Raw genomic sequence first — 22933 nt, 5'->3', positions numbered from 1 at the left:
AATAAAGAAAGAAGGGAGGAAGGAAAGGAGGAAGGGAGAGACCTTTCAAACTGAGACAGCCATCCTTAATAGCTTGGTTAACAACCTGAGGAAAAAAGCAATAAAAGTATGAAGAAAAAAAAAACCTTGAGGAAAAAAAAAAATTCCAAACCAATCCACTCATAAATATTACTAATCCTAGTTATTATTACTGTCTTAAGACATAACCACAAACAAAAGCTGATCATTTGGAGCCATATGATATTTAGGCACATTAAACCACTATGTTTAAATGAATGTGGAGGGCTAGGGGGGTGGCTCAGTGGGGCGCAGTGCTGTCCACACAAGCAGGAAGAACTGAGTCTGAACCCCAGAACCTACCTATAAACCAGGTATGGTAGAACTCATCTGCAAACCCAGGCCTCCTGCAGCAAGATGAGAAGCCAAGAATGGAGTCCAAAGCTCTGGGGCCAGCTAGCCTGGCATACACAGTGGAGAATAACAGAGAGATCCCCTCTCTCTCTCTCTCTCTCTCTCTCTCTCTCTCTCTCTCTCTCTCTCTCTTTCTCTCTCTCTCTCTCACTCTCTCTCTCTCTTTGGTTTTTCAAGACAGGGTTTCTCTGTGTAACAATTCTGGTTGTCCTGGAACTCACTTTGTAGACCAGGCTGGCCTTGAACTCGCAGAGATCCACCAGCCTCTGCCACCCGAGTGCTGGGATTAAAGGCATGCGCCACCAGCACCCTGTTGAGATCCTCTCTTAAAACAATGCAGAGACAAAGACTGACATCCACTGCTGTCCTCTGACCTCGACACATGAACATATAATGACCACAGGCACAGTCGCACACACAAACATGTGCACACACAAACACATGCACACATGCATAGAGTATATATACATCATGCACACACACCAACAAAAAGAGTTAAAATTCAGATACTAGTTATTGGTACCACTGTGAACATGAAGGAATTAAGAGAGCAATAACAGCTACCACCACACATTAACTGAATGTCTAGAAGATGACAGTTGCTGATTTAAAGTCTGACAAGTGAATACAGAAAAAAAAAATGAACTAATAATAGCTATATATAGTTACACAGAAAAAGACAGATCACTTTAAAATATTAATAGCTAAAGGAAAGGTTTTGTTTATTTTTTCATTTTCAAGACAGGGTCTTACTCTGTAGCCCAAGATGGGGCTTGAACACCTAACAATCCTCCTGCCTCAGAATACATCTTAAAAGATAATGTAACTGCTGTCAGACTTAAGCAGTAAAGTAGATCATTCTCCTATAATGCAGTTTAACTGGAGGTCTTGACTCCTCTTGAGTACAGCATGCCTTGCTTTCTGTTTCTTCAACTGTCCAGCTAAGGGTTTCCTTCACAGCCAAAGGTGGTAGAAAAGAACACCTTTCAAAACCCTTCCAAGAACAAACCTCAACATCACATCTGGTTAAGTGTACTGGGCAGGCCACTTGTTTTGAGGCTTCAACTTCTTCATCAAGAAAACAGACATTACCATGCCAGTCACAGAGCTTGCTATGAGGTCGTGTGAAATCACCTGCTAGTTAGACTGTGCTCACGGCAGGAGGAAACCCTTAGGTTCTCCCTGAGTGCCAACAGCTCTGAAATTACAGCACTAAAAATCCACAGGCTATAAATAGAAATGTCTAGGCACAAACAATATGACACATACAACATTCAGGTATTTTCTGGAAAGCAATGGGTTTAGAATACTAAATTCAAAAGCCCAGACAAGTTAAGAATTTGGGGACAATGTGTCAAAATGCAGAATCAAAATACAATGAAATTAATTGCTTGCTTCTCTCTGCTTTGCTCAATCACAGAGGATCAGGACAGAATGAAAAAGAGCAAGTGCCACCTGATGAGAATAAACAATAGCACGGGCTGAAACAACCCATGGCGGGAGTTCTAGGTAGTGTGACCATACAGAGAAACAGTCTCTTTACACTAACCATGCAGACCCACACCTCCTCTGCTCAGTCAAATCAGCTGACACACATTTCTAACATGAGCCAGAGAAGGCACAGAGAAGAATAGAGAACATCAATCCCTAGATAGGTCTTATTCCAAATACCGCTATAATTATATCGTCCTAATGTAAGGACATGGAAACTATGACATGGAAAGCCAAAGCCAAGTGCTTGTGGATTCTCTAGCTACCGCAGCAAATGGTGTGTTCCAATGGCACCACTGCTACTCTTCACACCTGTGCACACCAGACCCCCAGACCGGAACACCTACCTGGCCTCCCTTCCCTACCTGGGAGCTTCCTCGGCTCAAGATTCAAACCAAGCTGGATGCTTCCTCTGCTGCACTTCAGCTGAAAGTAGTATGCTTGGCCCTGCTTTGCCCTGCTTCTGGGTCTACCCCTATCCCACTGTGGGCCTTGAGGAGATGCCTGCACTAACCACCTTTAGTTCTCAGCACTGACACTGCGCCTGTCTTAAAGACTGAGAAACAGGAATCCTAAAATGCCACACTCTTTAGTATGCATAGTCAACAGGACTTAATTAACAACAACAACACAAGAACCCTAGTTACAGGTACACAGCAAGTACTTAGAAATCATTATGGAGAATACAAAGGGGATTCAGGGAGAAGGGGAAGTGGTGTCCTGAACAGTAGCATGGTGCTGCAAACGCCAACACAGGCAACACAGCGCAGCAGGACAAACAAACTTCAAGACAGAAGCCAAGTCATTTAGTCTTACATGTGTTTCTCTGTCTGCAAAATGAAGACAGCTCCAGGAAATGACTAAAGAGGATGCCAACTAGAATACAGTGGAAATACACAGAGGATTACGGAAAAGAGATTGTAGACACAGGGGCACTGTTCCCGCTCAACTCTACAGACAGAACAGCCACTCTCTCCAGAGTGCATGAGTGTGCCATGACTTGCCAATGGCAAGACGTAATTCAAATTTAAAATATGGCGGATACTAACATAGCAACAGAACTCTCATTACATTCTTCCTGATGGTTTAGTAAGGAAACGAAGGAAATAGACAAATAAGGCCATTTGGCTCTTCCCGAGACAAGAGAGTGACTTGATGTCCCACACAGATGGAGCCTCCTGTAAGAGTCATGATAGGACAGACGATGTACCCGCCTCCCTCAGAGGCAGCTGCTGTGTGGACCACCGATATTCAATGGCACTGCCCAGGCCTGTGCCCTGCAGTGACACCTCTCTTATCAAGACAGATCATCATGGCTCTTTTCCTACTGAGTCATTAATAACCTCACATTTGAGAAGGAATTTCTTAATTTTATGACACACACACACACAAAGATCTCTTATGAGTCAGAATAAAATCTTCATACAACTTTAGAAGTAAGAAATCTGTAAAGATGTATGGCTTCTAGGTGAATGGTTTGCTCAGACTATATCTTGATCCTCCAAGAGAACTGGATATATTCTGTTATACTTTTAAGATTAATACCTACTAAAAATGCACAAATTTTCTATAAATGGCTCTATAAATCCTCATGATTGCATACACCCAAGTGAAGATCTAGATCGTTCAAGGCTTATGATAGTTCCCTTGACTATCCTCTTGGTCAGATAGAGAACCAGGCAGATGAGCGACACGCACAGCTCCAAGTGTGTCTGCCGGGCTGTTCCAGTTCATGAGGGCTCCAACCACTCAATGGTCTAATCTACTCATGGGTTCAATTTCAGAATCAAATACTGGGAAGAGGTAGGAGGTGGAAGGTGGGGCCTGCTGGAGGAAGCAGGGTCCTAGGCAAGGGGCCGGAGAGGCTGCACGCTGCGCCTCTTTCGGATACCGCTCCTCTCTGCCTCCTCTCCACCATGAGGTGAGCTACTCCACCTGTTTTCCACCTGCTCCCGTTAACCTGCTGGACTCAAATTTCTGAAACCATAAGCTTGTTCAGCCTCTCACTGTGCCAGATATTTGGTGACGGTGGCAAAAGGTCTGACTAACCCACGCTTCACTCAACTTTAACCTAAGGCACTCTGCTGAAAGGGTCTGAGAAACAAACTGGCGAATTTACATTACCTGTTCTTGTCCCTGGCGAGTGTAAAACTTGACACTTAGCAGCTTTAATAATCCCAGTGTCTTCGGCACCTACAAAGTTAAGACACATCGTATAAAGAAGGATTCATAGAATGTTTTTTCATTATCTGAAGTCCTTTTATCATGGAATGAAAAGCATACATCAAGTATTTTTAAAATAGTTAAGAAACCGGCCGGGTGGTGGTGGCGCACGCCTTTAATCCCAGCACTCGGGAGGCAGAGCCAGGCGGATCTCTGTGAGTTCGAGGCCAGCCTGGGCTACCAAGTGAGTTCCAGGAAAGGCGCAAAACTACACAGAGAAACCCTGCCTCGAAAAACCGGAAAAAAAAAAAAAAAAAAAAAAAGAAAGAAACCGACCAGTGGGGCTAAGGATGTGGCTGGGTGAAGAAAATGAACAGCACATGATTGAGACAACCTACCATATACGGAGTGATAGAATGTTGAGTGTAGTTTAACATGGTTACCAGGGCCCACGGAGCACAGTGTTAAATTTACTTAAAAAGAAATAGATAGCCTTTAATTTCAGCACTCAGGAGGCAGAGGCAGGTTGATCTCTATGAGTATGAGGCCAACCTGGTCTACAAAGCAAGTTCCAAGACAGCTAAGGCTACATCATGAGACCCTGTCTCAAAAATAAACAAACAGAAAGTAAAACCAAAGAGTGCCAAGATTCTTGATGGCATTCTGATAGGATGAGGGAATCTACCAAGTGGTAAGGTCTAACATAATGCCACAATCAAATTCTTTCTTCAGTAGACAAATAACAAGTCTAATACAGCATATGCAAATTAGAATCATAGCATGTTCTTAGCTGAGGCTAAGGTTGCCACTTATCTTACTATCACTATGAAAAAAATTCAAAAGTTCCCATGGAAACCTCATTCATTTGGAATTGAATCTACTCTTTCAAAGTACAAGGAGAAAAAAGTAGCATTTAGAAACCAGTATTTAAAACAAGAGATAACTATAACTTGGGGAATGGAAAATGTGTTACACTGAGAATATAGAGAATTTGGAAACACCATTTTCTTATTTGGGAATTATAAAATAGTACAGCCACGTGGGAAAGTTTAGTAGATCCTCAAAACTGAAATAAAATTATCATATGACCTACCGATTCTTTCCTAGGTCTACACCATCACTAAACTGTCCACTTTAAAACAACTGATTTTGTACTATATGAATTTTACTCCAATATTGTAATAAAAAAATGGAAGCTAAGTACAGTGGCTCACACCTATAATATTCAGGAGTCTACCATGGGACTGCCATGATTTTAAGGCCATCCTAGACAACACAGGAAGTATCAGGCAAAGGGGCTAGAGAAGTAGCTCAGCAGTTAAAGGAGTACTTACTGCTATTACAAAGGACCCAAGTTCAGTTCCCAGCACCCACACAGTAACTCATAGTCACTTGCAACTCCAGTTCCAGGAGTTGCAACACCCTCTTCAGTCCTCCACAGGCACTGTACCTACTCACATATGGTGCATATAAATTCACACAGACAAACATACATACAAACGTATAAATACATGCCAAAGCAAAAGTGCTCACTATGCAGGTAAAGTTAACAATTATGCTACCAGAGCTTCCGAACAACTGAAGAAGCTTATCTACATGTTTCCCAATCTTTCCTCCAAAAACAAGAAGGCAATCTAAATAAGAAACACACAAGCAGTTTTACTTGAAAACAGATAATGATGATGATGATGATGATGATGATGATGATGATATGATGACTTTCAAAATAACTTTACACAAAAAGAGAAAAATTATCCAATCCCAGTTTGTCACGTCCATTCCTCCTGCTTGGTGAACAAGGCAGATGGGAAAAGTACTGCAGGGCCCGAGAAAGACAACCAAGAAAAGCTAGCAAAGAAGTCAAGGGTCCATCTAAATACAATGCAAAATATGAGGTCTACGTGTTGTCTGAGAACACTGGAAGAGCATCCATCTCACCGAGGCACGGCTTATAGGGAAAGGACAGAAGTGTCCCTTGCTTAGAAGGAACGACCTGACAGGCACACGGCTTCTGGGCAAGAACAATGCGAGCGGAAAGAAGTATCTTTTGCTAACAGGAGTGTTAAAGATGGAAGAGACAAAGAAGGAAATGCAATGTGCTGCAAGACAAGAGAGAAGCGCTGTCCCCGAGCCCATAACCCTTCCCACCAACAACATCTACAGAGCATTTGAGCTTCACTCTACTGACCACACAGGGACCCACTACGCTCGGAACCATCACAGTGAACACAAGGAAGGTTCAGGAATATCTCTTAGAAATCGCAAGATTGACACAGTGACAACAAATTCTATAAAGCTAAGAACAGAAAATCAGAAGACAAAAATTCACACGGAAACAAGGGTAGATTACACTTGGGGAAACAACCAAGAAACAAGGAAACAAAAATACTGCCTTAAGTAAAACAATACGCTTCAACAAGGATCTAAGGATGTAGAAAACTTTTTTTAATAGCCCTAAGTTCTAAACTCAGTAACTAAAAAGAAAATTTGACAAAAAAATAAAAACAAAGGAAAGAGAAGAACGAAACATTAAAGGGAGGAGGGAACAGGAAGAAGAGAGCTGTGTGAATTCCAGCTCAGCCTGGCCCCCACAGTCAGTCTAGGGGAACGGAGAGGGAAAGGAGCATGATGGGAAAGGACAGAGGAGAAGGTGCTGGGCAGCAGCAACCAGGGCAGACCCACACACAGGCCAGCGCTGGGCCGGCAGGAGAGTCTCGGGGGAAGGATTCCGACTGCATCCCTCTTTTCAAAGAAAGGACCTCTTAGGCAAACAGTATGCTCGAAGGGCCTGCATTGTTTCCACAGGATAACATGCACTGGGAACCAGCATTAATAACAAACCTTCAGTGGACATTTGTTCATTTTCACACTTCTTTATCCAAATTTTGATCTTAAAACTCCAAATAGCAATAATTACCCTGTATATTGTCATAGGAGTTTATCCATTGCCCTCAAAGAGACTGTCTCAATGGATCCTGGCAAAAGCCTCACCACACAAGCAGCAAAAAAAAAAAAAAAAGTGGGGGTTGGGAGGAGCCTGGAATTTAAGTATCAGCCTTCTAACTCCAGAGCCTACACCTACTCTCTGCCTCAGTTACTGAATTCTAACTGGGCACTATTATACTGTATTGTACTCATTTGTGGAGATGGCTACATTAGTTTTTCTCATAGTCCTAATACTTGTAGCAATCATTCAATGTTGAGCAATTAATAAGTAAAGCCATGTAAGACGCTAGCATTCATCTGGAAATGTTGATCAATGCGTATATTGAATTTTGCATAGTCTGTTTTATAGCCTGCCAGCCTGTGGGAGAGGACACTTGCTAAACACAGCTCTCAGCTCCCACCTCCTGATGAAAGGGACAAACATTATAACTTCCAATGATTCTGAGGTGGGAACGGCTACAACTGTAAGGTTAGCTGCATGACACATTTGAAAGCTACTAATGGAGTCAAAACACATTTGCAGCATTTCAGGAAGTCAATCATACAGCAGGGCATTCAATCTGCAGTTCAATGATTTTCCTCACTTACTTTATCAGTGGACAAGCAGTTTTCTCTTAAGAGAAGTCAGTATCATGGCCCCTTGGGCTTAACACAGAAGGACTATACACAGCAGAGCACTTTCCAACACAGAATTCAAAAGGAAGCCAAGCAGAAGTGCAAGAACCCAAAGGAGCCAAGGAGAAAGGTCTGCTGCCCTGCAGCAGCACTCGGAGAATTCCCCTCTGCAGGGCCACTTTGTATAGACGCCCTCAACGCTACTGGACCAAAAGACTCACAGTGCCCAGTGGGTCTTCCCTTCTCTCCTCCACACTCATCTGTTTCTTCCCTTTTCTCAGTTTTGACTTGAACAAATTTCAGGGTACAGAAAAGACAGAGTGATCAGATGATGAAGCCCCAGACCTCTCACCTGCGCTGACCAGTCATTGACATTTTGCTACAACAGTTTGTTTTGAAATTTATGTCTTAACTGAACCACCTAAAAATAAGCTATGAGCATCATACTTGTTTTAGGCAGATTTGAATCATGAGATTTTTCCCAGATCTGCTTGATTTATGCCACATAAAACTAAAAGTTGCATAAGTCAGAGAAAAACACAGCTAATAAGTTCCTAGAAAATAATGTGTCCATTTCTGCAATGAATTCCCACCTCAGTCTTTGCAGGGGCAGATAAGAGTAACAGTCTTACTGGCATAAGGGGACATACAGGTAACCGAACTTGAGGAGAATGCTATAAGGAACCAGAGGATCCGATCCGAACCCTGTCTTCCTGTCATCAGTCGTTAAGCTCCATTTGGCCTAACTCTCTGGAGCTGGGAAAACGGGCTGCTAACATAAACTGCCTCCTCCCTGGCTTCTGAAGAGAAAATCCACAAGTGGGAAATCAGGCAGGTGGATGAGAAATGGAAGGAAAAACCGTACTCTCTAATATGAGCTGCAAATAGCAGCTGACTTAAGGTTCGGGGCCACATGAAACAGTAAGTTGGTATCGTTTTTAAAAAGTATTACTTTGCTGGGTTAAATCACAATTACTTATTTCAATGCAGGCCACTTCTAATAATAACAATGAAGACTGCTATAACTGCTGAAGATTTCTTTTTCAAAAGCACTTCTTTGAGAATCTTTTTTAACACCAAGCCATTCACTGCTTTGGAAGATTGCTTTTCAATCAATGCATTTTAAGAAAAATCACAAGACAAATACAATCACTCTGAAATGAGCAGCCTAAGCTATTCCCTTACACTGTGCTTTAGTACCCACTTGATCCCCCACTTTAAAACACACAACTTCTCACTGAGAACAGCCATGCACTAAGTACAGGGTTCATAACCTTGATCAAGTGCTGCTTTTGCACAATTTACTCAAACAACCAAGACACGTATTAGTAGAGTATGGCCAATACAGTAGACACAATTAGCATTTGCCAGTACCTAACTGAGTTCATAGTTCTGGACACATAGAAAACTATTTCCAATCTTCTTTCGAGCTAGGAAGGGTCATGTGGTTGTCACTTTCCGGGGTAAGTCTGTGACAAGTTCCCTCCCACTTCAGTTCCTCTCTGCCCTTCCTGAAGCCACCAGGAGACAGTGGGTCCTCCAGAAGTCGCCTTCCACAGAGCCTGGGATCAGCGACGACACAGCAGCAGCTGCAGCCTTGGCCAGGAACTGGGATGTGGAACGAAGCCACAGACGGCTTATTTTAGGTCTTCCCGTGTGCTCATTGTGTGACTGTGATTATTCTCACGCCCAGTCTAGCCTACACTAACGCTGCAGACCCACACAGTGCTACACTTGGGATCTGGACAGTCCTTAGGGGCCCAAGTGTTAGAGGCTGGCTGCCTGCAGCAGTGTATTGGGAGGTGGGGTGCTCCCTCTACGGAGGAGTGTTGCAGAAGGACATTAGGAAGGCACATCACGGGAAGCCCACCACCCTACAGAGACATGGGGACTCTGGAAGACACTCACACCAAGTTCATGCCTTCTCTCGCCCCCTTTCTCCCTGCCTCTCAGGGAGGCCAGGAAGTAAGCACCCTCTTACTCACCTGCCCCCATCATGAGCTACGATGCCACAACAGAGCCAAGCCACCATCAGCGCAAGTCTCTAACACTTCCAGCCAAAATAAACTTACGTCACTCATGTCAACAGTAAAAAGCTAATGCAAGGAGTGTGGGGCACAAGACAGAGGTAATGAAGAATGAATACAGAGATGCAAGCCAGTTCATCTAAACACGGAAGGATGTACAGCACAGTAGTTAGTTAAGAGTGGGAGCTCGGAACTTCTGTGAGCTGGCACTCAGTCTTCACTTGCTGCCCAGGTGGCCAGAGCAGAGCACTTCATTACTCTCACTTGCTTGTTAACTGACCCGGACTATCAGAGCACCCACCTGAAGGGACACTTGGGTGCACTAGCACAGGACAAAAGCACTCTGAAAAGTTATCAACACAAAAACAGCTTGTTAAATGTTAATGTCTAAATGAGAAACTACAAGTAATGAGACAACAGCCAGACTACACTGTTCTCTCTTTTTTACATTCTGGTATATTATTTATGGGTGCGCACACCGGGGTGCGTGAGCCAGGGTGTACAAGAAAATAACTCTGTGCAATCATTTGTCACCTTTTGCCTCTGAATGGACTCAGGCTGCCAGGCTTGCAAGGCAAACAGTTACCTGCTGAGCCACCTCATCTGACCTACATTGTTTTTCTAATATCTAAAAACATTAAATTAGATACACTTTACTATATTTGATATATAGCAATACTAAATAATATTTTAGTTACATTATTAATATTATTTGTGATATATTATAATAATATTTTAGTTATCATTGACAAGCAAGAGAGAATAATAAAATACTAAAATCACACTACCAATTATCAATCCTCCTTTTTTGAGACAAACGTTCCTGGTTACATCTTACACAGGGTTTCTTTGTCTAACAGCAATTAGAAAGTAGTCAAGATAATTGTACTAATGCGTACCTCAGTGACCCTGTCTTCACTGTTAGTAACTTGCTTATAATACGGTGAGCCTGAAAGAACTCTCCATGCAGAAAGGCCACAGCTAGAAGCTTTGGAAATGCCCAGTTCAGCAGTTTCACATCCACCAACCAGTAAAAGTCTAAAAACGACAAAGACAGAATTAATAAATTACAAATATGAACATGATAACAAGAAAACAGTGCAGAATTGGCCACCTTTACATAGAAAGCTAAAAATTGCTGTCATTATACCTAGATGATTACTATTTTAGAAAGGAAACCTAATGGTTTTTCAATTTGAATTTCACCTTCACTGATAGAGGAGTACAGGGTAAACATCTTGAATTTGCATATGCAGCTCACAGTCACTGGCTGTATCAAACCTAACAAGCATTAGCAGAAGTTGGGCAGCTTCCCCAGATACACATGCAGTGATGTCAACCCCATACTGGATGCAAGGTGGCATAACTGCACCCTTAAAAAGCCACGGCACCAGCTGGGTGTGCTCCACGGGAAAGAACACAGGGCGGTAACTGCTCAGAGGTAAGACTAGGTGAGCAGCAGTCTATTGATGGTTCGCTTCTGTCTGCCACACTCCATCAGCAAACTACAGGCCAGTCACTCAGATGGCAAACAGCCTACCAAACACTGGACAGCAAAGATACACTGTGCAGCCACTGCAAAACTAAGCTGGTGAGTAGTGAGAGCCAGCAGCCATTTCTGCCAGTTAAATCAGGGTCGGCACATCTGGCAGGACCCTGCATAGCAGACCTCACAATCACTTCTATTTAAGGCGAAAGTGGGCGTGAGGTCAAGGGAGGTCCAGGAAGATGGTCAGTGAGTAAAGCACTTGCCATGCAAGCCTGATGACCTGCGTTTGATCCCCAGAACCTAGGTAAAGAAAAGAACTGACTCCACAAAGTTGTCCCCTGACCTCCACATACATGTCATGACACATACATATGCACACATACAAATAATAGTTAATAAATAATAAAAACGAAAGGTAAAGTTTTGATAGATTAATAGGAAAACATCCATTGTTAGTGGGTTATCTGTTGTCAATGGCAAGAGACAACAGAAATAACAAGAAAAAGAATCTGTGCGTTTCTTAATGGTTAAATTAATAATTAAAATAATGAAGAGTTTCCATGACTGAAAAACTGCCCACTACCTAACAGAGTGACAGACTTGCCAGCAGAAGATTCCTGGGCCTCTGTTCACATGCTGTACCCACACTATCTACTGCCATTTCAAGTGACAGGACACCGTGTCAAAGCCCTTCACATCAAAACCAATAAAGGCCCCATCACCACAAAGCCCCCGTTTTGGTGAGAAGAGCGTGTACTTTCATCACACATATCCCTTTGTTTTTCTAGGCTCTACTCACAGGAAACCCACAACTTGAAACATTTTATTTCTGTCTGTCTGTTTTTAGTGAAGATAACACCACTTCATAAGGTTTCTAATATCTGACATATCAAAAGATTAAATTATAGAAGTCTATTAACTTACCTCCCCCTTTTTTTTAGATACAGTCTTACTATAAAGCCAACAATGACCTCTAATTCACAATCCTCCTGCCCTGCCTCACAAATGCTAGGATTCTAGGCATGTACCACCATGTACCACATTCAATTTTATAACTGAGTATTATAAAATTATAAGCATCAATAGCTTGACATCACATGATGACCACTCAATATTTCACATTTAAGACTAGTACAGGTATATATGTTAAGGGTTACAGAGCTACATGACTGTAAAAATCAACACCTGTTTCCCACTCCTTCTGCACACCTTCTGTGCTAGGCAGCAGAGAGAAGTAGATTGTCAATCAACTGTCCTCCCGTGGAAACTGTCTTGGCTTTCCAAGCGGGCCCATGAAATCACAAGGGTCCTGAGAGTGGAAGGAGCAAGCAGAAGTGCCTGGCTCAGAGTGAAGTAACATGGGAAACACTCAACTAACCAGGCCAGTTTTGGAGGTAGGCAGCGTAACAAGATCACGGTAGCCTAGAAAAGCCTGTAGAGTGGCCCTGCTGGCACCTGGAGGAGCCCACTGAAGCTCATTTCAACCTCTGACCTCCTGAGGCCAAGATCAATGCTGTGCCACCAAGTTCGTGACGATGTGGTAGAGCAGCCTTGGAAAAATTAAGGCACACCATGTTTCACTGCCAATCCTAAAATGCAGACAACTTAGCCGACTCCAATTCCATGAACTGTGCTTCTCATCCAGTAACTGCTTCCTGACGTGTTTCTGAACTGGACCAACAATAACGATAAGAACGAGAAAGAAATCTCTAAGAACTTCAAAACTGAATAAAAATCGTCCAATGTCTCACCTGAGACTTTATCCCAACTCAAAAACCTATGACGTCAAGTAAGTACCTCGAGAACCCAACTTCAGCCTTCACACAAGTCCTTTCTCCTGCTGATTAAACAGTTTGGGGTGATGGCAGAAGCCTATTGGACTAGTTCTACACCAGGCAGATCTCAGCACTAAAGCACAAGAAGCTTATTCACCAAGGCCAGAGAGACACTGATCTCCAGTCACAGTAACAGCACAAGTACCTGCCCAGAGCATTCACTCTATGCAAATCACTCTGTGACAGTGAATATTTCCCCCAACAAGTTTATTTATAGACAAAGTTTCATTATTCTTCTAAATCTAACAACCAATTTGGAAAAAGTACAGATGAAAACAGAAAAAATACTTTAAGTGATAATCCAAGCTGTGATCAACAAAATCTAAGTAGTGCGAGTATAGAAAATAAATGGCATGATTTCTTCAAGACACATGCAAACTTACACACACGTCAACATTGACAATCCGTTACACTACTTCCCCATCACTTGATCAACTCAGGAGGTCTCCAGTGCTGACTCAGAGCTAACCTGCAAGTGGTGGAGAAAACGAAACCCACAGCAGGCCATTCCTCCACGCGACTGCAGCGCTAGCGGGGGCTTGTGGGACAAGGGACAGGCATGAAGAGGAGCAGGTCCACTGACAAAGCCAGCCAACCTAAGAAGAGGAAAGGAGTCTGAAGCCCAACACAATATACTCAGTAAACATCTGCTGAGGGACTTGCAAATGGAAAGCTCCTCCATCCTCCTTAAACAGCACAGGATGCACACAGGTACTAGGGAGACCCGCTGCACGACGACCGTCTTCACTCGTGCTAGATATGTAAGGCAGCAAGAGGGGTCGGGGCAATGGGGAGAGTGGGAGGTAGGGGTCCCACGCTGATTAAAAAGAACACAGGACAACGTGAAGGCAAGAGCACAGTAAAGAAGTTCATCACAAAAACTGTTCAAAAGCCCAATAGAAAAGTGAGACACCTGAATGAGGAAAGCAAGACGCCATGTTCTCTGCTGAACTATCAGCATGCTAAAGATACAAATCCCTCTTAAATTAATACAGAAAGTGCATGCACATTCGAAGGAAATCCTAGCAGAACTTGTCACAGAACTGAACACGCTGAATGAATAACATGAAAGGTAGATGTAGGGTGTCCATGGGAGAGGGGTGTGCCAACTCCATCCACACAGGACAGTCCACCCTGCCAAGCTGGGTTTGTGCATCTTGACTTGGAAGCATTCCCTGCCTTTGTGTCATTAAGACATCCTCCCCAGCCAAGGGTGGTGACGCATTCCTGTAACAGCAGTATTTGGGGGGCTGAGGTAGAAGGATGGTAAGTTTGAAGCCAGGCTGGCCTACACAACAAATTCAAAGACAGCTTGAGCTATACAAAGTGAGAAAAAAAATATATATGTATATATGCATACATGTGTGTATCATATATATTTTTGAAGGAAAATTTGACCTAAATTTAAAATGTATTTACAAATAAAAATAATAAATGGGGTAAGTTTAAACATATAAAACCAATAGTATGTCCATATAAAGGATTTACAATGATCTCCCACTAATCCAAAGAACAATGGACAAGGAATAAATAAGCAATAGGAGGACATAAAAGAAATCCAAAAACCAAATGTGCAGATTTATACCAACACCCCTCAAAGGTTTAGCAAGTCTTACAAACTAGTGAGATTACATTTACAGTGCAAATGTTTACCTATGGTGAGAAGGTTTATGGACATAGAAACAATCACCATTATTAGTGTGGCTGTGTTTACAATGTAAAGTGAGAAAATCTTTTTAAATATAATGAAAGGTCACACACTAAAATCATAAAAGCTAGGCTGGCTTGGAGGTTTAGAGCACTGGCTGCTCTTCCTGAAGACCCTGGTTCAGTTCCCAGCACCCACATGTCAGCTCACAACCCCAGTCCGAAAGGATCCAACACCCTCTCCTGGTCTCCATGGGTGCTGTATGCACATGGTGCAGAGGCGCAGGTGCAGGTAAGACACACCCATACACACAAAATAAAATTCAAAAAATGTACATGAAGTCATGAAAGCTGCCTCTTGATGGGTTAAATATAGGAAAGAAGCAGGAACTTGATGGCTAGAGCCTGAGCATTCTCTGACTTACCACTAAAATCGCTGTTAGGTTTTTATAGAAATTGAGTCTACAAACAGGCAATATGGTAGAAAGTAACTCCTAGCACTAATGTCATGTTCCGCTTCACTAGGCTCCTCCACCAAGAATACTCAGACGCAGAGCAGAGGCAGAAGGGATTGGGCTGAGTGTTTACGTTCAGAGTCACACTTAACACTGTCACATACGTGACAATCATATTATCATATAAATATATTTATGTAACTTTTAAGTATATAAAGATATAAGGTAAAATTATTTAATTATAAGTAAATTGAGAATTTATAACACAAATGTATCCAGTTTTAAACAAATCCACTCTCACTCCCCTCCAACTCCTCCCATACCGTCATCACTTTTCCCCCCCAACTTCATGCGCTCTTTTTATTTAACCCACTGAGTAAGCACAGCACTGGCAGCATGTGCACGGGTGTAAGGCCACCCACTAAAAATGGACAGCCTACCAGGGGCCACTTCCAAATGAAAGTGACTCTCCCTCCCCCAGCAGCCATCAAGTGCCAACAGCCCTTCAGCTATGGGGAGGACTCCCCTCTCTCATCCAGTCCAGAGCTGTGGCTGACTTGGTCTTGTGTATACAGTCACAGCCTCTGTGACAAACTCCTATCTAAAACTGTTGTTCACTAAGCCAAGAAACCACGCTGGGTGGGTCATAAGCCCCAGGGGAGGACTCTGCTATTATTCAGCTAAATGGACAGAGTATTCGACTGTAACCTGAACAGTTAACTTGACACCACGTGTTAGTGCAGCTCTCAGTCTTCATCAGAGAAGCTGATATAGAGTCACAACTGGCCAGAGGAGAGAGAGTAAGGGACTAGAGAGTGTTCTCCTTAATCGGAACCCCTCTCCCCCGGACTCAAGGATCATCACAGGAAAGGAAGCAGAAAGACTGTAAGAGCCAGAAGTAGTGAAGGAATGCTGCAGAACAGTGCTTTCCAGACATGACAGCCACTGCACTCATAAACAAAACTACTTCTCCTTCACAAAAACACAAAACAGAAGAAAATTTTCACTATAAAATCATATGGTAATGTGTTAGCAGAAACTATCAAGGTTTTGGGAGTCAGGGCATGAAGTTCAAATACCTTTGCAGAAAAGTATGCAATCTGTAGACATGCCTTTCTCATTAATTTTGCACACAAAGTACTCAGTAAGCAACTGAAGGACAGTAGACGATGCCATTTCTAACTCTCTTGACATCAATGAGTACCTGAACTCCCCCATGTCATAGTTAGTATCATGTGCAGAGCTGTTTGCATTCTGTATGTACATTCTGCACATCCACAGCCTTTGACACACACTCTTCCACAGAAATGAGCATGGACCCATTAGCAACCACTGGCGACTGCGGCACAGAACCCTGGCAGCAACCTTGGAGCTAGGTACAAAACCGCATCACAGGGTCAAGTGCATGAAGGAAGATGTCAGAGGGCGTCACAGGGAGGCAGCCTTTGAAAAGTTCCCAACAGGCAAGTAGGTTAAGTAGCAGCACTCCAGCCAAGGGAACATGCTGCACAGGGAACTGTAGGAAATGCAGTGAGTGCCTGCAGGAATAGGAGAGGAAATGCAGGGGACCCTTAGCATCACAAGTATTTAATCATGATCTCTTCCTCGAGCACTTAGCACAATTCAATGCAACAGTTAATCAAGTCATAATTCCATCACTGACTTGGGGCCACTTGGGTGCTGTCCTCTTCATCTTGGTATTCTTTACAGCATTTACCCAGTGTGCTTCACTCAAGAAACATCTATCTAGGTAGTATGTTTGAGGAACCGTAGCTGTACAAAGATAAGACACGGTCTTCGTCCTTGGCTTAACTTCTCCAAGATGCAGCTCTCCCTTCTGAAAAATGAGGAGTTTAACCAATGACGGATGAAGGCTGTTCCAGCTCTCAGGATCTAACTCTGAAAGTCAGAGCAGGAACACAGGGACCAGAAAAAAAATAGAGTGACTGGTGGGGAAACACACACACACACACACACACACACACACACACACACACACACACACACTGCCTGAGAAAAGGCCAGACAGGTGATGTGAGCCCTTCAGTACCAAGACCTCATGTAATGGTGACCAAATGAAGAGGCACACTGAAAAAGCATTTCAAGAAGTAGAAATGGTTTATTAAGGGTCATAAGTCTAGTAAATGTTGGAAGAACCTGCCATCTAGTGGCCCACAAAACAAAACACAAAAAAGAACCAACAGTTCCAGCTGTTGTATACAATGACCAGAATGCTTAATGCACACAAAAATGAAACAAGGAAAGAAAACGGACACTCAGGGCCCAAAATGTTAAAAATGCTTAAAGAACTGGGTGTGCTCAATGTGGAGCACTTATCTACCAAGCAGGAAGCATGGGGCTATGTCCCAGCACCATAAAAAAGACTTAAAACCAGACTTGTAAAAACAAGAAAAGTATATAACATAGTATTTCCTATATGCACATACACATACATACACACACACACACACACACACACACACACACACACACACACACACTCACTCACTCACTCACTCACTCACACACATGAATCCACTGTTCCTCTGAAACAAAACTAAGTGAGATTCCTATGAAATAAGTCAAAGTCTTGCAGGTCTTCATTCACTCCCAAGAATGAGCATCAGACAGCATTTGGAGCATAAGAAGAAATTCAGTTGGCCAAGTTGACTTCTTTGGAAAGGGAGGAAGAAAGGGAGGGAGGGAAGGAGAATGGAAGAGTGGGAGGGAGGAAGGGAAGGAGGGAGGACCCCACTTCCCAGTGCCTATGGGATCCAAAAGTCAGTCTGCAAATCTCAGCAAGCCTCAACTCACTTCTAAAAGGCTCAGCCCTACATCTCTGTCTAAAGACAACAGCATCTGCACCCTCATCAGAAGCCAGCCTGTGCTTGTGGAATGGAATGCGAGTACAACGTCCACTCAATTGCTGATGCTCACATATCAAGTACAGTACTAGACACCGGTCTCGTCAATGCACTGAGTCCCTGTGTCATCAAAGGTCCAATGCAGCAGACTCTGACTGAAGCACTCTTCCTTTCCTAGGAACAATCCTGCAATCCTGCATAGAATCACCAGCCTGTCCCCAGAGCCAGAAAGTTAGCATAGGGCCACCTGCAGTTTCATTCACACAGGAAGCATTTTACCCCACCCCTTACCCCACACTAAGGACTAGCTGCTTCTTTGGAATACTCACAGTATCCCTCCAGTATGTTAAGTTATGTATTCAAAATATGGATGTTTTGATTAAGAGGAAAAGCAAACAGCAACCCACCTGGGATAACCAAATCAGCATCCATGAAGCACAGCTCTTCATCATTCAGCACTCCATTACTTGAAAGTATTCCCTACGTCCCTAAAGACTGTATGTCCTTTTCCATCTCCAGAGCCTCCTAGAACAGCCATGGCCCTGATTACTGTGTGTGTAAGGGCAGCCTTGACTTAACTACTCTTTAGCACTGCAGTTCACCCCTGGCTGACAATCATCCACTTAAAAGCAAGCTGATGTCCTATCTATTATTCTCTGTAAATATTGTGTCAAGTTTGACTTAAAACAATGTTCACTTCGAGAACAGTCTATTTTCAGTCATCCAAAGCCATGACTTCTCCCTCTGCACAGCTATGACTTACATTATTCATCAATCAGGTACTTCCCAAGGACGAGATGAAACATTAGTGTTCAAGATAAAACGTTCAAATGGAAACTAAAGGGCCCCTTTTTCTTTCTGATTTATTCAATTATTTATACAGAATAGTGCTATGGCTTCGATAGGGTTTGATTGTAACCTCAAGGCTCTGGCTCCATGTGTTAAAATTTGATCTCCATTGTGAAGTACTAAGAGGGTATACAAAATTAACCTAACTATAGTGCTAAGACATGGGGACTTTTACGGGATTAGGAATAGATAAAACAATTACGGAGAACCTCCATGATTAAAACCAAGTGGTAGAGAGACCAGATGAGGGCTGGGAGCTCTCTCCCCTCTTCCTCTCCCCCTGCCCTGTCCCCAACGCCGCCCCTCCTGTTCCCTTTCCAAGTGATAATCTAAAAGGCCACAGGATTCTTGACAGCATGAAGGCTATCCACCAGATAATGCCCACAGACCTTAGGCCTTAAGGACTGTAAGCCAAAATAAACCTCTATTCTAAACAAAAAAAAAAAAAAAAAACACACTTCCAGTATTTCCTGTTAGCAAGTACAAATGGAATAACAAAAACAGCTTATTCCACTATGACATATATTCATAAAATTCATGACACAGAGGATCTTGATGAGTAATAGGCTGCAAACCCCATTCAATAGTAGCTGCATCATTTTGTACATTTAATGAAATCACTGAGTTGTACTGAAATTGTTAGTATCATCAAGAACTGTGAGTATGAGTATCTTCTCAAAACAGGAGGTATTTTCTCAGCCTTTCAACATCGCTGAGATGTAGTCTAAACTAGTCAATACTAAACAGTACTTGTGTAGTAATCAAAGACATGGAGGAAATTCAAAAAGAATAAATCCAGTTTTGCTTACCTATATTTACTATTAAATTAAGAACAAAAACTAAAAGAACCCTACACACTGTTAAAAGTAGTCAGTGTCATTTAAAATGTCTATTAAAGATCCTTATTTGTGAGCACATGACCACTAAGATTGACCTCAGTCCTGAAGTACAGGGAGCACTCCAGAGCCTCCTCAAGCAAGCATTCCACCCACCATGCAATAAAAGTTCAATGTCAGAGCTGGAGAGATGGCTCAGTGGTTAAGAGCACTTGCTGCTCAAGCAGAGTACCTGGGTTCAATTACCAGCACCCATGTGGTGGCTCCCATCCATCTGTAACTCTAGTTTCATGGACTCTGACACCCTCTTCTGACCCCTGAGGGCACCAGGCACACACACGGTGCACACGTACACATTCAGGCAAAATATTCATACACATAAAATAAATCTTAAAGACAAATTTCAGTTCAGTGTTGTTTTCTCTGAGAATGTAAGGGATTCCTTTCAGGCAGAACCAGTGTAAACTAAAACAAAACCAGCAGTTCAAAGAAAAGAGTAAGACAGGAGAGGAGGAGAGTGGTGGCACACGGGTGGATGGAGAAGGGAGAGGGCTAGAGGATGAGATACTCTGAGTGTTTAAGGGGAATAAAGTGCATTTCTTGGGCTGACTTAGATGTGGAGGAAAATAACCAAGCATGTCCATAGAGCGTATTCGCAAGCTGCCCAATTAATTTCTGTTTCATGTTACCAAATTTACCACCCCAATTTCTCTTCTTGAACAAAGCTTGTGGCACCAGACAACACAATGAATTTCATAAAAACCATGAGTTTGTGTGTTATCAATTTATTCCAACTCTACTATGGCTGATTTATTGTGCACTTACAAAACCCTTGTAGATGATGAATGTCACATGTTCATAATACTAGAGAAAGAGAAAATAAACAAAACTGTGATAAATATTTCACCTTCTTCCATTTAAAAAAAGACCACACAGTGAAAATATAAACCACAAAGCAAATGTTTTATCATTCCCAGGAGGATATTTACATCCATGCCTGTTTGACAGCAATTCTCACCCAGAAACATCAGTGCCATCCATCTCTGAGCCGACGGCTATCAAGAGTTACATATGACTGTGGAATCAAGAAGAACATCTCCTTCAGTTAGAGAGTACACCTAACTTTCTAAAACTCATTAAAAAGGCCACTCCCACTAAACATGCCCTCAGGTGCTTAGACTCTTGTATGCTGAGATTACAGGCATGTACCACCATTCCTGGGTTGGTAATTAACAAGAACGTTTAACTAACCGGAGAGTAGATTTTAAAAAGAATATATGTCACCATACATGGTCTACAAAGCTCTACATGATTCGGCACTCAGCATTACTCTTTGACAGATAATTAATCTACCTGTCAACTGGCTCCTTCCAAACTGGCCTTCCTGCTATTCCTAGACAGCACAAAGGACATTACCAAGTCAGAGCTAGCTATTCTGTCTGCATGGAAGCCTCATATCCTAGCTATCCAGAAACAACTACCTTCCCTTCTTGTCAGTCTTTAGAGAGGTGTCACTTTTTCAATGGGGGTAACCTAGACATGTTTTGTTTTTACATTTGTGTGTGTGTGTGTGTGTGTGTGTGTGTGTGTGCGCGTGTGTGCGTGTGTGCATGCGCATACACACACACACACACACACACACACACACACACACACATAGGCATAGGCATATCCCACAGCATGGGTATAGATATCAGAGGACAGTTTATAGAAGCCAATTATCTCTTTCCACCCTGTGAGTGAACTCAAGTCATCAGGTTTCATGACAAGCTCCTTGGTCTGCCCAGAGAGCTCACCAGCTAGACACTCTAAACTATCATCTGTTCCTTACTCTCCATCTCTGGTAACTTTCTTTTCAGGAGTACTTATCAGCTCCTCACATACTTTATGGCCTTTATTTGTTGTCCATGGTCCCCTCTACAGTAAGTTACGTAAGATCTAACAGAGAGCACAAAGGGTCGAAATCAACGTTCACTGGGAAAAATGAAAAGTACTACTGGAACACTATGAGCATTCTAGTCACACCTGCAGCTAGCACATTCATGACCAAACTATGATGGGAGCAGTAAAGGAGAACAGCAAAGCATTGCACATACCTAGCAGAATGAGTAAGGAAAATAAATACCACTGTCCACAAAGACAAGTCAATATATAATGTATGAAATTAGAAACAAAACAGTAACAATGTGACCATTTTACTTCAATCTTGAAGATGAAGAATCAACTAACAGCTGAAAGTATCTACTTGTGGAAAGCAAGAATTTGGAGCAAGGGATTTTTTAAAACTACTTAACACTTGAAATTATATCCAAACATCATTCATAAAAATAAAATGTAAAAAAAAGAAAAGAACTATAACGGTAAGTGCCATCCTGGGAAGTATTCACCATGCATCTCACACATCCAGAATTAATATGTAGATTACACAGATTATACAAAATGTCAGGACCAAAGTACCTAATAAAATAAACCCTATGATAAGCATTTCATAGTGAATAAGCACTGAGTAGCCAATTAACATACAAAGAGCTGTTCAACATCATTAGTAGACAAAGAAATGCAAATTAAAACTAGAATGGGATATTTTTTGTTCCATTATTGGGTTTTTGCAGAGCTGAGGATGAACCCAGGACCACACACATGTACCCCTGAGCTGCACCTGTTCCATCCCAGAGATAATTCTTTCACAACAGGCATTCAATCTGATAGTAAATCCACCACCAAGAGTACAAACTACCAAGGCTACTTTCATGGCTCTCCACAAACTGACGGTAAGTCCCCATTGCTGAAGAAAACCTCTACACAACTCTGAAAACGGAGCTGGTGCCTACCTAGAGCCTTCATCCTTTGGACTAGTGTTTTTGGTACTGCAAGTTACTCTACACACTTCCAAAGGGGAAAGGTAAAAATCCTTTGCCCTACACAAGTGACCTGCCTGCAAGATACACCGGTGCAGTAGTGGCACAGAGCTTGTGGGAGTAACCAACCAGTATCTGATTGGATTTAAGGCCTGTTCCATGAGATACGACCCATGCCCAACACTGCTCGGGTGGCCAAGAACCTGAGACTAGATAACCCAGGGACCTGGGGGAAACCCAAATACTACTGTGCTACTAAAAGAACATAGCAATAAAATGACTCCTAATGACATTCAGTGCCTTACTCAGTCATCATCTGCTGTGGGATGGTCTGTATGTGTTCTGATTGGTCAATAAATAAAACACTGATTGGCCAGTGGCCAGGCAGGAAGTATAGGCAGGACTAACAGAGAGGAGAATTGAGAGAACAGGAAGGAGGGGGGAAAC

General features: G+C 42.6%; 1 protein-coding gene across 2 annotated transcripts in view; it reads right to left on the bottom strand.

Moving 5' to 3' along the window:
• Nbas (NBAS subunit of NRZ tethering complex) overlaps window positions 1–22933 on the bottom strand; it is a 280100-nt gene that overhangs the window by 230626 nt on the left and 26541 nt on the right. For both annotated transcript variants that reach the window (XM_059248639.1, XM_059248640.1), the window contains exons 10-11: window positions 10553–10691; window positions 4027–4095 (exon numbers count right to left, since the gene is read on the bottom strand). In XM_059248639.1, coding sequence (XP_059104622.1) covers window positions 4027–4095; window positions 10553–10691 — 208 coding nt within the window. The remainder of the gene's footprint in view (window positions 1–4026; window positions 4096–10552; window positions 10692–22933) is intronic.

Source organism: Peromyscus eremicus, chromosome 22 (assembly GCF_949786415.1).
Source record: "Peromyscus eremicus chromosome 22, PerEre_H2_v1, whole genome shotgun sequence".
NCBI classification, from domain to species: domain Eukaryota; kingdom Metazoa; phylum Chordata; class Mammalia; order Rodentia; family Cricetidae; genus Peromyscus; species Peromyscus eremicus.
Note: the sequence above shows the minus strand (reverse complement) of the source record. Positions and strands in the feature narration are given on the sequence as shown.